At 37.2% G+C, this 15,640-nt stretch overlaps 1 protein-coding gene across 4 annotated transcripts in view; it reads left to right on the top strand.

The window, feature by feature from the left end:
* The window catches only part of AKAP6 (A-kinase anchoring protein 6), a gene marked incomplete at its 5' end in the record, with an annotated part of 224,730 nt that overhangs the window by 187,665 nt on the left and 21,425 nt on the right, over positions 1 to 15,640 (top strand). For all 4 annotated transcript variants that reach the window (XM_084287751.1, XM_084287749.1, XM_084287752.1 and 1 more), the window contains one exon: positions 5,792 to 6,007. In XM_084287751.1, the coding sequence (XP_084143877.1) occupies positions 5,792 to 6,007 (216 nt within the window). The remainder of the gene's footprint in view (positions 1 to 5,791; positions 6,008 to 15,640) is intronic.

The following is a 15,640-nucleotide window of genomic DNA, read 5'->3' as shown; positions in this document are numbered from 1 at the left end:
AACCAGGAGACAAATCTATGAACAAACCCGTTTGGAGAGAATAGTTTTGTGGTGTGTGATGTATGTTACGTAAATGAGCTTATTAGGACTCTCATCTATTTTATTATTGGTGCCCAATTTAATAGAGGCATTTAAAAAACAATATTTCTGCCTGACTCCTTGAAATGAAGAAGATACATTGATATAATTGAGAGCAAATGATTGCATGTTGTGCCATTTAATCATGTCATTTTTCAATTGCTGCTTTTTGCACTTCACTGCATACTTATAGAATATTTAGCTTCAGTATAGATTAAGTCCCACAGTCTGCAACTGAGTAGAGTTCCAATATTAGGTGACATTTTCTTTTAACCTTGAAGTCAGCAAAAGCACCCAGGTTTGGCAGTATTTTTCTGAAAGATGGCAAGTCATCATTCACTTCCTATCCTTGTCTTTTGGCATTTTTGAGGAATTACTTTCTTATTAATAACGTTTTTTGGAGTTACTGTTTTTCATTCAGTAACAAAGAGTTTTATTTCACCAAATGTCCTGTAAGAGTGAAATTTGAAATACACGGATGCATCACCCCTAACAAGGGAATGTCCTACTGGCATTGCTGTTCTACAGAAAAAGCTAAAAACTAAATTTTGCCAAGTATTTGCAAGCATATTTTTTCTTGTTTTCCCCTTTTCTTATATATTAGTGATGTTAATCGTGATTCTTAAAGTTTTATGTTAGCACTGTTGAAAACCAAAGCGCTGTGCTAGCCAAAAATCAGATACAAAGACGCAAATTACGTCTTTTAAGAGTTGTTTGATCGTTATACTGAGAAGGGCAGTTTCCTTTCTCAGATTTTGCCTTTTATTTCTGTATATGATTGCTGAACAACAGATCAATCATTTCATCTTCCTATCATTTTCCATTAGGTGACAACAGATGCAATAGGAAGGATATCATTCCCTTTCACACAAACTTATGTCCTGTAGCAAGGAGAAAGAGTAAGCCTTTAAGAGACCAAGGTTAGACAGAAACTTCCTCTTAGAGTGGATCATTCCAGATTTATCTGCAGTGGAACTTCTTTCATTTTCCTAAACCCATTAGGTATTCCCCATACGTAGAAACACAACATAAAGCTAGGAATAACATCAGTCTCAGTATACATTGGCATTTCTTCTGAACCTGAATGTACAACGAAAATTATTCCGTGTAGGTTAACATGCATCATCTTCCAACGTTTTTTCAAAGCCTTTCCTGCATGGACCTCATATATCCCTAAGTGTAGAGCAAAAGCAAGAAAGACAGAAATGGTTGAAAGAAATTCAGATCACTTAAAAATGATTTCCACAAACAAAATGTAACAAATGGTACTATGAAAATCATATCTAAACATTTTATATGATAATTATATGTGGATTATGCAGGTATAAATTAACTAAACTAATTTCAAATTCTTAAACTGTATTTAGGAACAAGTCCCACTGAGTTCACTGAGAACCTTAGTGTTATTAAACAACCAATATTAAACATCTGCTCAAGAACCTTGATGAAAGTGGTTTGGTGGCCAAGTCATCTACCATGTAGTGTAAGAAGCCTATTTCCAAACCATGTCCTTCATTCATGTGGAAGGGGTGGTGCTTTGCACCTCAGGCACTGATGCACTGCAGGAAGGCTGCGGATTGAGGCTTGGAGGACTCTAATATTCCCCAGCTTCACACCATTATATGCCTCCTACATCCTCTGGCATTGCTTAAAACTGCATACATGTTTCTGGTCACCTACATTTCACTTCAGAGTCATACAGAACACCTTGTGGCCAAATCAAGGTACTTCCATCCCCACAGATAGTGCTGTTAGCCCATGGCTTGGAAGGAGTGTTTGATGTCATTTGACTCGGCAGGGGCTTTTCCACATGATTTAAGGCATGGTATTAACAAGCTGTGAAAGTAGTTTCAGCTAGCCCTTTTTAGCTATGCGGGTGATAACTTCAAAGCACTGAAAATAGTCAGAGGGAAGAAAAATCTCCCAAGATTCTAGCAGCAGAGATAGGAATCCTCAGGATGGGAAAACATGACTTGCAATAACGTTATAATGAATAACACCTCAATGTTACCAGGGTATCTGTTGCAAAGCAAAGGACTCAGACACAAAGTCAGGTTCATACATGGCAGCTGCTGTTACTGTGTATGCTCAGCCTGCAGCAAACAAAGTTGTATATGTTAATTTAAGTCTCACTGCAAATGATAAAGTTAATGTGTTTCTCCCACATTTGCAATGGTTTGGATTGTATTTACAGCTAGTGCAGCTTAACAGATGCATGATAGCATGAGGAGCCACAGTTGAATGTACCTCATCTCTTAGTCTGTATTCCAGCAAAACTTTTGCACACACAGGAGCCTAAATGATACTCCACAGTCTACTGTTAGATCATTTCATAATTTTCTGAACTGTCAAGTACCCAATCGCTTACCACAGCAGCTGTAGTCATGCAGCTAAAGCCTCTATGGTAGAGATACTCTGTGTAATCTGTCAGATTTTTTATTTCTTTCTATTCCTTTTTTTTTTTTTTTTTTTTTTTTTTTTTTAATTTATCATGAATTATAGCTGTTAATTCGCAATGCAGAATGATGTACCTTGCAAATAAGTGATGTAACTGTGGTCCTGGAAACATACTTTGGATGTACAATTTCCCTACTGACTGGTTTTTATACAAGCATGCCATTTTAACAACAGCAGAGCATGGATGGATATACAACACTGTGAGGTGTCATGACATAGGATACAGAAAATTATTGTGTCCCTTTAGGACATTGTATACCAGACCATAATACTGCTTAGATTCATTATTGCTACTGTCATTATGTAGGGTTTAAAGATGTCTTAACATGATTAAATTCTCTGGCTTTTAAAGTATTGTTGCTATAGCCAACTCTTTCAACACACTGTTATATACAAGCACTTCATTCTTCTCCTGTTTAATATTAACCATAATATCACATAATAAAATTGAAACAAAAGTGCCATAGGCCTAATTGTACTGTCACAGCCATGTAAATCAGAAATAGCTTCAGTAAAGCTACTGTTATTAGACTGGTGTAAAATTGATGTAAATTAAAAATGACTCAGATCCTGTAGCTCTGTGTGCTAACACAATGTAAAGGCCTCACTTAAATTCCCATATAATAGCTTATGAGTTAAATACTTCTTACCTCATCATATGATATGGTATTGTATCAAAAATGAACAATATTTTTAAGGGATGACATAATCAGATTGATCAAGGTAAGTTAGTGATCAAGGTAAGTTAATGATATGGGGCCAGATTCTGTGTTGACTTCCACGAAGTTAATGCATATCTATATAAACTTGATTGCCATCAGTATGTATCTTACCATCACTTCCATAAAACTGAATTTCTTAGCTGATATACAGTATAAAGTAAGAACCATGACTTTATCTTTTGTCAGGGCTTCCCCCCATTCTTTTTTTTTCTTCTGATGTGATGTTAGGCTAATGAACAGAATCAGAAGGGAAATGTGTCAGGCATGGTGGTTACATAAAGAACTGTGTAGGAAGCTAGTAATGAACTCTAGGAAAATAAATAAGGGCAAGTTCAGGAAATGTAAGTGAAAATGCAGCTCTGGTATAAATTGGATAATAAAATTCCTGGTCATATTTTGCCATAAATAGTGGTTTGGGAATTTGTCATTCACCTTATTTAAAATTCAGAAATATTAAAGGTACAGAGTTCTCTCATTATAGAAGTAATAGAATTCCAGCTATTACGGAGTTAGGGTAATTTACATTGCTATAGAATGCATTATATCAGTAAGTGGAACATCTGTATGAAATGTCCACCTGCTGATATACTACTCAGTGTACTTTACAATGAAATGTACTTAATCATTTTAAGACGTCTTCTAATGAAGCCTTATCAGGATTAACATTTTGAACACAAATACTTTTAGGCATTAAAACTTCTGCCTTAAATGAGATTGCATTGTCTTGTTTACCCTTGTTGATTAATAAGCAATCTGTTAACTGTTAGAATGGCCCAATTGTGCCAGTAAAAGTAGATCAGTAATTCAGCTATGTTTGTGGGTTTAATCATCATTTCTGTTGAAGGCTTTGAATAAAAAAATCACTTGTACGCTACCTGTAGGCAAAGAAAGGATATATATTTTTAGATGTGTATACCACTGTTTTGCTTGTAGCTTAATGCTATTGATCAAGCACACACTTCCAGAAGCAAAATATTCTGTAGATGTACAATATTTCTAAGTAGACCTTCCAATTTTTAACATATAAGTGTTATGAAAATTTGGAACTTAAATTCACATGCTATATACTGTTATTGTTTTCCTAGTAAAATTCAGGAGGACATGTCTTGACTGCTTACCAGTAAACAGTTTTGAACAGCTTTGAGAGCTCTGGTTGCTTTTTAAATTTCTATTTATTTATTTATTTATTGTTTCTTATGATTAACTGGAAGTTTAAAGGCAAATACCCTGTCTTCAGGAAAGATGGTAGTTGAGATTTTCTCATAGGGTCATGCACTTTCATCTGTGGCATCCCACAGAGGGAACCAGATGTTGGCAAGTTACAATTTAAATTATCTGGAAAGCTCCCATGTGTGGAGCACAGTCCCATTAAATTCAGGAGTAGCACAGGCCTCCAACAATAGTTGTATACTTGAGCCATGCAATGCTATAAAATTATAGGGTCTTGGAAGATGGTCTGAAGTAGTCATCCTCAGAAGCATTTGTGCCTTGTGTACCCTGGCTTTGTAGATATTATTATAAAAACACATTATGAGTCAAATCCTGGTTTGATATTGAGTGACTATAATGTGTAATTGTGTTTGTATATAAAACTGTGCTCAGAAGCACCCCATGCCATTACTGCTTCCGGGTGGTAGATCTCTAGCTTTGGCATGTAAGATGCATTATTTATATTGCTATTCAATGAGACTCTCAGTGTAGTTATTTAGGTTTCTGGCATATAACCAGCATATCCTGGCTCCCATCAATATTCAGTAATATTAGGGCTTAGTGATTGTCTCCCATCATGCAGTTCACATCAGACTGCATTCTTTGTGGCACTGGAGTCTGTATGATGAAATAAATGCAATGAATAACCCATATTTGAGAGGGATACAGTTATCATAGTGTTCCTAAATTTACTTGAATATAGAAATACCCTGGAAATATTTTATGATAGCAAAAAACATGTGTAAAGAATTTTATAGTGACCTCTCTACTCTCCTTTCTTAAGGTTTCTCCTCTGACAGGGTGCATATGAGCCATGATTTCTATTGTTTTTTTTTTTTTTTTTTTTTTTTTTTTTTTGTTTTGTTTTGTTTTGTTTTCTGAGAAGTATGTGTGTGTATACACACACTATATATATGTAGTATATATATATATTCTCATTGCATTAATACTGATTTTTTTCATTTTTTTCTGAAGTATTTCTGAATTTGATTACTGGCAAGATAACTTGTTTCAGATGTGTCCCAACTGAATGGAAAAAAAGGAAGAATACACTGGTTTACCAGTGTACACCATAACACTTTCAACATTATTGAGACAGTTAGCTATGTATGGCATTTATTTGAAGAAGACTGAAAGTAGCTTTACTCCTTCTGTGCAATTAAGATTGTGTTTATCTGAAAATAAAACACTCAGCTGTGGCACTAAGTATGGGAATTTATAGAAGAGCTGAAAAAACTATTAGCACCATTCGCTATGAGATAATACTTCATGTTTTCACGTGCAAAGTATTCCACACTGACATCTATCATCTGTCTGTCCTGCAGTCCCTATGCTGTGAGATCAAACAGAGACGTCGTGGGGTAGCCTCAGTGCTGCGATTATGCCAGCACCTCCTGGATGACCAGGAGACCTGCAACCTAAATGCAGATCACCAGTCCATGCAGTTGATAATTGTAAACCTTGAGAGGAGGTGGGAAGCCATTGTCATGCAAGCTGTCCAGTGGCAAACAAGGCTACAGAAGAGATTGGAAAAAGACTCGGTGAGTGATGTTTACGTTAAAAATATCTCATGTGATTTCATTTTTCACCAGAGACATTTTTCAGTGTTAGGCAAGCAAGTTCATCTCAGACTGTTTTCTTCTGGCTGAAGATGCTATTCCCAGTCTCTACTGGCAACAAGTGAAGCTTTTTACTTTTTCACAAAACATTGTATTGTACGGACACCACAGATTAAGAAGATAAATTCACAATATGCATATTCTGTCTGCTGGATATTTAATCTCATCATATCTGATCATGTTGAGTAATGAAAACAATCAGTGTAAGCCAAGTTTCTCAGTACCTAACAGAATTGGGCTCAGAGACATATTTCATTGATTGTAAATATATTTCAGAAAAAGTATTTTTTGTGTAAGTACAGCTGATTTTAATTAGTATCTCAGCAGTAGATGTGTATTTCACATAGAATGCCAGGAGTATGTGATTAATATATAAATCTGTGTTATTTGAATATAAGTAAAATGCATTAATTTGCTTTTATCTCATGGAAATGATTCCTAAGAGGCAAAATAGCACTCTGCTTAAACCATCCATTAAGTGGCATAAATTAGACAGTTTTTTTACAGCATAAACTATACTACAATGCAGTATCTACATTTAAACAATAAACCATAGGGGGGACAAAATAATCCCTACTGTAACACCATTGGCTGTAATGGATGAATTGGCTCAGCATGTTCTGTGGTTCTGTCATAATGCTGAAGTCTGTATACCGGAGCCACATTGACAGCAGTAATAACCCTACGTAATGCATATACTGAAGAGCCTTGATGCGATTTGTGACAAGTGACAAGCTTACATATTTTTTTAGGTTTATATCAAACAAATAAAAGAAAAAAAATACTTTACACATACTTCCTGACAATTGTCTAACACTATTTCTGACTAACACTAAGTAGTGAAATATTACTTTTGACTTCTTTTTGTTAAAGTTCCTTTAAAGAAATAACAGAAGCTGTATTTCTCTTGGAGTTGTTTGTTTGTGTTAGTGTAATATTAAAATATACAATACAGTGTTTAGAAAAACTGGCAGCTCCCGAATGAAAATACTATCAGTCTAAACCAGCCAAGAAATAGTGAGTCAGTGAGGAAGATGCTGTAGAGAAGTGAAGTGTTGAAGGTAATAATAATCTGCTGTCTACATACCTTTATCAGATGTTATAAAGCAGGAGTGCTCCTCTGTCTGTTTGGTTTATTAACTGATTTGTTTTAGGTAGCGAGGTAGAAATGTGCCTTGAGGGAGAAGCAGGGTTTAAATTACCTTTCAGGACAAGTCAAAAGCAGCATGTATGAGGGAGCTGGGAAGCAAGACGTCATTGAAAAACAGAGTGGCAAGGCTGGTGTTATGAGCATGAAAGTAGTCAGCTGATAATCTAAGTATGGGTAATTGAGGAGAGTTAGTTAAGCCCTGTAGTGGGTTTACGTGGCAAGGTTTTGGTAGCAGGGGGCTATAGGGGTGGTTTCTGTGAGAAAGATCTAGAAGCTGCCCCATGTTTGGGAAGGGCCCCATTGTTTTCCAGGTCTGAGCCAATAAGCGATGTTGTTTGCGCCTCTGTGAGAGCATATTTAAGACAGGGAAAAAAACGCTGCGCCAGACAGCAGCCGGGAGAGTCAAGGGAGTGAGGAACAGCACCAAGGTCAGTGTAGAAGGAGGGGGAGAGGTGCTCCAGGCGCCGGAGCAGAAGTCCCCTGCGGCCTGTGGTGAGGACCATGGTGAAGCAGGATGTCCCCCTGCAGCCCATGGAGTACCACGGTGGAGCAGGGTTCCACGCTGCAGCCCGTGGAGGAGACCACGGTGGAGCAGGTGGCCCTGCACCGACGGAGGCTGCCGCCTGTGGAAGACCCCTGCCGGAGCAGATTCCGGGCTGGACCTGTAGCCCGTGGAGAGGAGCCCACGCAGGAGCAGGTGATCTGGCAGGAACTGCTGCCCGTAGGGGAGCCAGGTTGGAGCAGTTTTCTCCTGAGGGATGGACCCCGTGGTACAGACCCATATCTGGAGCAGTTCTGGAAGAGCTGCTGCCTGTGGGAAGCCCACGCCGGATCAGTTCATCAAGGACTGCATCCCGTGGGTGGGACCCCACAGCACAGGGGACGAGAGTGACCGAGAAGGAGCGGCAGAGAAGAAGTGCTGTAGACTGACCATAACCCCCATTCCCCCGTTCCCCTGCGCCGCTCGGGGGGAGGAGGTGGAAGAGGGTGGATGGGGGGGAAGGTGCTTTTGGTTTGCTTTTTCCTTTGTTTTCTCACTTCTCTCGCTTGTTAGTAATAGGCAATAAATCTTACTATCTCCTTATGCCGAGTCTGTTTTGCCCGTTACAATAATTACTGCGTGATTTTCTCGTCCTTATCTCAATCCTTGAGCCCTTTTCACATATTTTCTCCCCATTCCTCTTTGAGGAGGGGGAGTGAGAGAGCGGCTGTGGTGGAGCTCGGCTGCCCACTCGAGCGGAACCACGACAGCCCTCAAAAATTTGATCTGATTGGAAGAAGTGTAAAAAGCTGATGAAGATGCATGTGATTGTACAAGGGTATGGAGAAAACCAAATATATTTTTTTCAGCCTTTCTTTAGACATGTATGTGTGGAGAGGGAAGTATTGACCTCAAAGGAAGCTATTGGAAAAAAAAAGATATCAACTGTATGACCAATGGAAAAATGTCAAATCTTAATGATGCTAAGAGTAATGATTCTCTCACTTCATAGAGCTAGTGAGAGAGAAGTGTAGATGTCACAGCTGATCCAGATTACCAGACTAAGAGGAAGGATGGTGATACTGACAGAGCATGAAGAAAAGAGGAGTTTGAGAAGGAGAGAGCAAGGATTCAATTTTGACTGTGCTTAGTTTATGTTAATGGCCGCTAAGGAGGAGTTATTTAACAGAAAGGCAGAAGAGTAGGGTTAGATGTACCAGAGTTTACCTGAACCCTCTGTTCAGAGATGAGAACTGCAGGTATGTGAGTGTATATTATTATCTAAAAAGGAGAAAGAGAAGTAGGTAAGAAGAAAGGCTTGTTGGAGTCCAGTAAAAAGCAGAAGGCTAAGGAAGAAGGACAAGCAAAGAAACACAGAGGAAGTAGAAGAAGAATCTAGGAAGCAAAGAAATCCAAAGCAGTAACCTGTTGAGAATCTGATCAGCCAGAGTCAAAAGTAAAACAGAAGCTGGTAAAATAAAGGTCATGAGAAAATGTTAGAGAAATTTCAGTGAAATGAAAGGAAGAAACAGAATTAGTGAGGAGCCAGAATGAAGCTGAATAGAAATTGGAGGTATGAGTTTTAAACAATACATTCACATTTCAATGAGAAGAAAGTCAAGAAATAAAAGACAAATGCCATCTCATCAGTGACAGAAAGACAACATTCAAGCAGTAGAAAAACTAGTTGAATTCTGGAGCTTCAAGAGCAATTATGTACAATATTGCAACAACCAAACTGAAAAATAGTTCTTACAATCCTGAATTTTGGTTGCTAAAGGATGAGTCTGTGTTAGGTCTGTAACTAACTGTCCAAGAGAGATGGGACTGGGTTTCTGCTATATTTTTCTAAAAGGTAAGGTACCACAGAGGTGATGAATTACTTTTTTAATCTACAAAGCTTATTATTTCATTGCAGTAAATATATCTGTTCTACTGAACTTAGGGCAGAAACAAATTGCAATTGTGAGATAGCTTAGGGCTGAACAGAGGTCCAAGTTGCTGTAGTGAAAGCCTACTATCTCCTTTTGCATATGAGCACCTGCCTTGTGGAAGCAGTCTGCTTTTTGTAGCTGTCATTACTATAAATAAGCTGTTATGTGCTAATTAGAGCTTGGTGCTGCTCTTACAGCAGGAGTGGAGTCTTGTGTTTCTGTGTGGGACGCAATCGATCGGGAGTTGAGGCATAGTGTTCAAGTACTGCAGTTTGCTTGATGTCCCAGTGCTTGGAACTTCACAAGGTGCATGCCGCTTTGTTCCCACTTTGCCTGAGGGAGTCTGGAATTATTTGCTGGTCTGAGTTGTCTTTCACTGTACAGGGGGTGTAGTGTTCTTTCTGCTCAGAAATGGATGCCATTAAGAGCTATCATGATGCTCATTTAATTTTCAGTGTGGGTTGTTTTGTTTTGGAACCTCTCATTCTAGGCTTATATTTAATAACATGATTCTTTGAAGTGTGTCAGGATCTACAAATTTCTCATGTTGATAAAACTATCTGTATTCTCAACATTTAAGGATGCCCAAGCCACTACAGGATTCAGGTTTCTTTGTCTTCCCTGGCCAGAGTTAGCTTATTCTAGCCCTCCTTTTCACTCAGTTCCTGTGTAGTCATTTCTTGGGTAGGTACCAGGACTGTTTCTTCTGCTTCCCTATCTCTCTGTATTTGATGGTGTGCCAGTCTTGGCACATAAACAGTATCCCTTGGTAACAAGTCTTTATTTGTGGTTGCCCACAAAGTACTGTAATTTATGAAAACAAATGAGATGTTTTTATACCCTGATGGCATCTGACTCGCTGACAGTAAATAAGATAGCCCAAATTATTTTATTGCATTACAGAAGTGCAAGAGTCACTTGCATCTTCTACTCTGTTCTTAATTTGTGTACTGGGATCTTCCTTTGTCCTGTTTCTGTCCCCAGTCACTTATCTGAACTACTTATATCATTGCAAATGTATGCTGGAACTAACCATAAAAGAGTTTAAATTTCTTTTGAATACTTTGTCTTCACTGATGTTTTTCAACAGTGTTTAATTTTCCTCAACCTTTGTAAGAGCAGGCACCATAAATTTATAAATAACAAGAGATTAACATGTACTAAACCACGTATAGTCTGGTAAAAGATGTCCTTCTAAATAGCCTAAAGTTGTGTTTAGAAGCTGAAATTATCAATAAGAATCACCCCAGAAGGATGAAATGTGGTTAGATTCAGTAGGTTAATCTTGCTAAAAAGAATGAGGTATTCATATAGTGAAGAAAAAAAAAAAAAAAAGATTACTTTTAAAAAACAGTAGACACTTGTCTTTTACTGGAAGCAGTCCTAATCTGTTTTAGCAAAAGAGGTTTTTATCTCCCCCATCTGTTTTTTTTGTGGTAAATTCTTTTCCCCCTGATTTATCATTCCATAGTTTGCTGGTATAATGTTATCTGTCACTAAATTTTAGCTTCAGAATTACACAGATGACTTTCAGTTTGCCTAACAAGACCCTGCTGGCAATCATCTTAAAAGAAAAAGGAGTCTGTCTGGCAATTGCAACAGCAATAGCAACAATCTTTAGTCAACTAAACCCAAAACTGCCATCTAAAATTCCTGCTCAACAGCTGGAGAAGCTTTAACTCTCTATGCACTTTCCTTTAGAGGGTCTAGTCTACATGAAAGAACACAGAACAGTTAAAAAAAAGGATTTGATACAGACTCAGTCATGGTCATGCCCACGAGTTTACAACAGCTAAGTCAAAGTGGGAATATGTAAGCTGTTTTATGCAATTTTGTTGATTATTTGCTCAGCCAACGATATACCCAGTTTCAGTTATGCATCTAGCCTCAGTGAATTTTTCCACCAGCCACAGATGTTCACAGTTTGATGTCCTGTCCAGGTCAGATATGTCTCTATGTAAGAATTCACAATGAGGTGACTATTGGTATTCACTTTCCTGGGACTGTTTTATTGATACTGGAGTTCATGTAACTGACGTACTACTATGGCTCACATAGAGACAAGAATGTGTTTTCTAATGGATTTTATTTCTGAAGTTTCAATTGAATTCCTACCTTTAGTCTGGAGAAACTGCTTTTTCTCCAGACTGCTTATTCACTGAATGAGAAAGGTATCTGTTTTACGGAGCAGACAATCTATTTTCTAATGCAACAGAGAGGGCCAATTATTGAAGGAACAGTATTAATCACGCTTTTAAAATGGAGATTTTGAGCTAAGATAATTTGGATTGAGGTGCTGTAATTCTCACATCATCCAGAAAGTATTTGAAATAGTCATGTCTTTCATGATTTAGTCTACCACTATACTCCATGAAAATTTTAAATTTTTTCTTTTTCACCCAAGTCATCCTGCACACTACATTGTATGTCCAGCAAAAAATCCATCTGTATTGGCTGGAAAGTATGCTGTACATCCAGCCACATAATTGAAAATAATAAGGCCACAATAAATGGGATGGCCTTGGGGTATAACACCCGAGGGATTCAATTGGTGTCGCTTTGCATCAATGTCCATGCATCATGGTAATTGAGGTAACATAACCAATTACCACATTTTAATTAGAGTTGTAAGGACTTGGGAAAATCTGCAATGGTGAGACAGCTCACTCTAAAAAAAAAAAAAAAGCAACTCAATTTTTACCACAAGTTTGTTTCTTGGGTGTTTGTTTCTTAGGAAGTAAAAAGCTTGTGTAAATCCCTGTTTTGTATTTTTATCAGCATCCTCTTGGTTTCATTATTTATAATTTACTTTGAAAAACAAATTGTTTAAAAATACTATATTGCTTCTGATCAGGTATCTTTATCCCTTTACTCTATTCATCTGTTTTTGTGATCTTTTCTGCAAAAGAAAACAGTTTTAAATAATGCTAGGCATAGTGCTAACTGAAGTCCCACTCTCAGTTCTCTATATTTAATTCACTAGTTCAATATTTTTTCAATCCACGGCCTGACACTTGTTCTGAGCTACATAACAATACAAAAAAAAAAACCTGCATTCAAAGGTAAAAAAATGTATTTGTCATTGTTCTGTTATTTGTTAGATAGCTCCACTAAATAAAACTTGGCTTCTGAAGGATTCTAATTTTTTCACAAGCCATTATTTTGCAAGGTCTAGCTTTTACATCTAGCTAAAAATCTTGCATAAAAATGTAGAAAACCAGCAGAAGTGCCTAATACAGCAAAGTAATAAGTGAAGATTGACCTAATTTGCTGAGGAGGGGGCACTGCATATTTTAAAGTGCTGAATACCTCTTACATGATCTAGCCCTAACATTATTTAATGACGTATGTTTGAAACTTTATAAATTGGTTTCTTTTTTCATTATCTATCACAAGTCTTTTTTTTTTTTTTGATATTGGACCTCTTCATAGTACAATTTTTGACAGTATTTGTATTTGTTTCTGTCAGTCATCTTGTTCTGTTTGTTTTCAACACTGAAGATGGCTTGCTTTGGAGGTTTCTTCCTTAAAAAAAATATATATTTTTAAATGAATGGTATATTTGATTGTAGAATCTCTGATGTATCACTCTAACTAGGCTCTGCACCATCTTCATGCTTGAGGTGCTGTACACCTTTCTGCTTCTGGGTGGCATTGCATGTCTGATTTGTGACATGGAATGATTTTCTGTAAGATCTAAAACAGAACTGCATAAACGGTGAACTAAGGTCTAAATTTTTCTTTGACTTTATGAAAGACACTTCATATTCTTGCAAGAAGTTGTGTATTTCTCTTAATTTTCTTGAAGAATGGCCATAGTGATGATGGCAGCCATTATGGCAGTGTGCAGAGTCCAGATGACCTGTTGAGACTAAAGCTGGTAAAATGCTTTTGGTTTTGCAGATCTCGGTAAAAAATTGCAGACATGGTGGAGCTTAGTAAAAGTTAATTTTTAAAAAATCAGATAAATGTTGTGTTACATTCTGGAGAAAATCTCCCAAGTGGACACCTGCGGTGGTAGCTTTTTAGAGTGAATAAAAATAAAAATTAATACATTTTTGTCTTTCCACAGAAGACTCTTTTCCATCCTCAGTGAATGTAAAATTTTCTGTCACAACTAACCATTTTGGGCAACCACCCAGAGGTGGAATACTCTATGTGACATTATCAATCCAAATTCCAGTCATCTCATCAAGGTGTTCTCTCATCAAGAGAGAGCAAACCCTCAGAGGTGGTCATTTGAGCTCATTGCCACTGAATCAGTCTTTTAGCTGTTGCTCTAATTTTAATTATGTTATGGGACTCTTTAGTTGTAGGTGTGGTTAGTCAAGAAGAGACTGATGGTTAATCCAGGGACCAGAGACTAAGGCATTTCACAGTTTCTGTCAAGCCACAGTGAGCCTAAGCTTTCCCACTGGAGAGTATGGAAAATAAAGGTACATATTCCTAACTTTCTTGTGAGTCTCAGATGATTTAAGAGGAGGTTGAACAGTTAGTATTGGGAGAAAATGTACTCAGCAATTCTACCTTGCTGCTTGCATGTCCTTTGTTCTTATCAGTTAATGAAAAGGGAGTACTGGAAGGAAAGTCTTCACATGTAGCAGTTTCTGTATTGATAATGCTAGGAATAGGCTTTTCTGTGGAGCCTCTTCCAGTCTACTTAGGTTAACCTCCTAAAGCAGAAAAAAGTACTTCAGCATTATTGCTCCTCCAATTCTTTTCTCTGCATTGAAATTTCCAGACTAATGATGCTGTTGATTAGGTATGAGTTTGTAGTTTCCAGTATACTGAAACCTACAAGAATATCTCTTGCATCTTGCTCAACCACCATCCTATAGTAGCAGGTCTTGATCACTGTCCACATCAACTAATTGAAAATACTTACCTGGGATGCATGTTTCTCTTCCAGGAGTCCTTGCTAATTCTGCAGGCACCTTTAGTTTCTTTGTCCTCTCCAGGGTACCCAACAAACTTTGTAATGTGAAAGGTGAAAGTTACTTTTTTTGTTATTGTGGGCATGAGCACAGGAAGATAAATGAAATTATATTAGAAGTAAAGGCTATTTTAATGAGAAAATCAATTGCTGCAATACTTAATTATCCCAAGTACCCTTTGATTTTTGTTTTCTCTTGATGAAGCACACAACATTTCTGTGCAGGATCTGAAATTCATTTATTTATTTATTTATTTCAAGATAGGTTTCTCTATAAGACTGGGAATGCTTCATAGTGGCTGATCATGGTTTAAACAAAAAGTCTGCAAAAAAGCAAAATAAATAAATTATGTATCACTATATATGATTTTTTAAACCAAATATGGTTATTTGGTTTATATATCATATATATTTATATACATATATGTATGTATAACCACTAATCATAGCTCACGCTATAGTGAAAAACTGACTTCAGGTATTCAGGGCAGAAAATGTCACGGTCACAGTGTTACAGGACTAAGTTCCTGGTATTATATTTGGCTCTAAACATAGTGGCTGAACTGGGTAAAAAATAATGCCTCTAGGCTAAAGTTTTCAGTAGCATCTTGTGAGCAATCTCCTTCAGTGATTGTTAAGTCTTCTCTTTAAATCACATATACTTTGAATTATTTTTTTCTCTATTATGTTAGAAAAAGCTATGTGAATGCACTGGCACAGTGCCACAAAATTTTGTATATATTTCTTTTTATTTTTAAAAAGAATTACTTATTTGGATTTTTTTTTTTTTAATGTGTATGTGTTCCTCCTTTGGTTAATGCAGTTTTAATCTGTTCAAATGTGATTTCAGAAGGAGAGGAAATTAATGTAGCTTAAAGTTACTTAAACACCTTAAACTGCTATATCTCATATCTCAGGAACTTTCAAGGCGGATCAGTAATGCTGTGTTATCCAGTGAGAAGCTGGAAATATTTTCTTTTGGGAATATACGAGGCTTCTGTGTTCATCCATGTGGCCGGAAGATTCTTCTGTTTCTCAGTGATCTATTGGTGACCAT

This window comes from Netta rufina (genome assembly GCF_964035555.1).
Source record: "Netta rufina genome assembly, chromosome: 5".
In the NCBI taxonomy this organism is placed as follows: Eukaryota; Metazoa; Chordata; class Aves; order Anseriformes; family Anatidae; genus Netta; species Netta rufina.
This window is presented reverse-complemented; position numbering and strand designations above follow the sequence as displayed.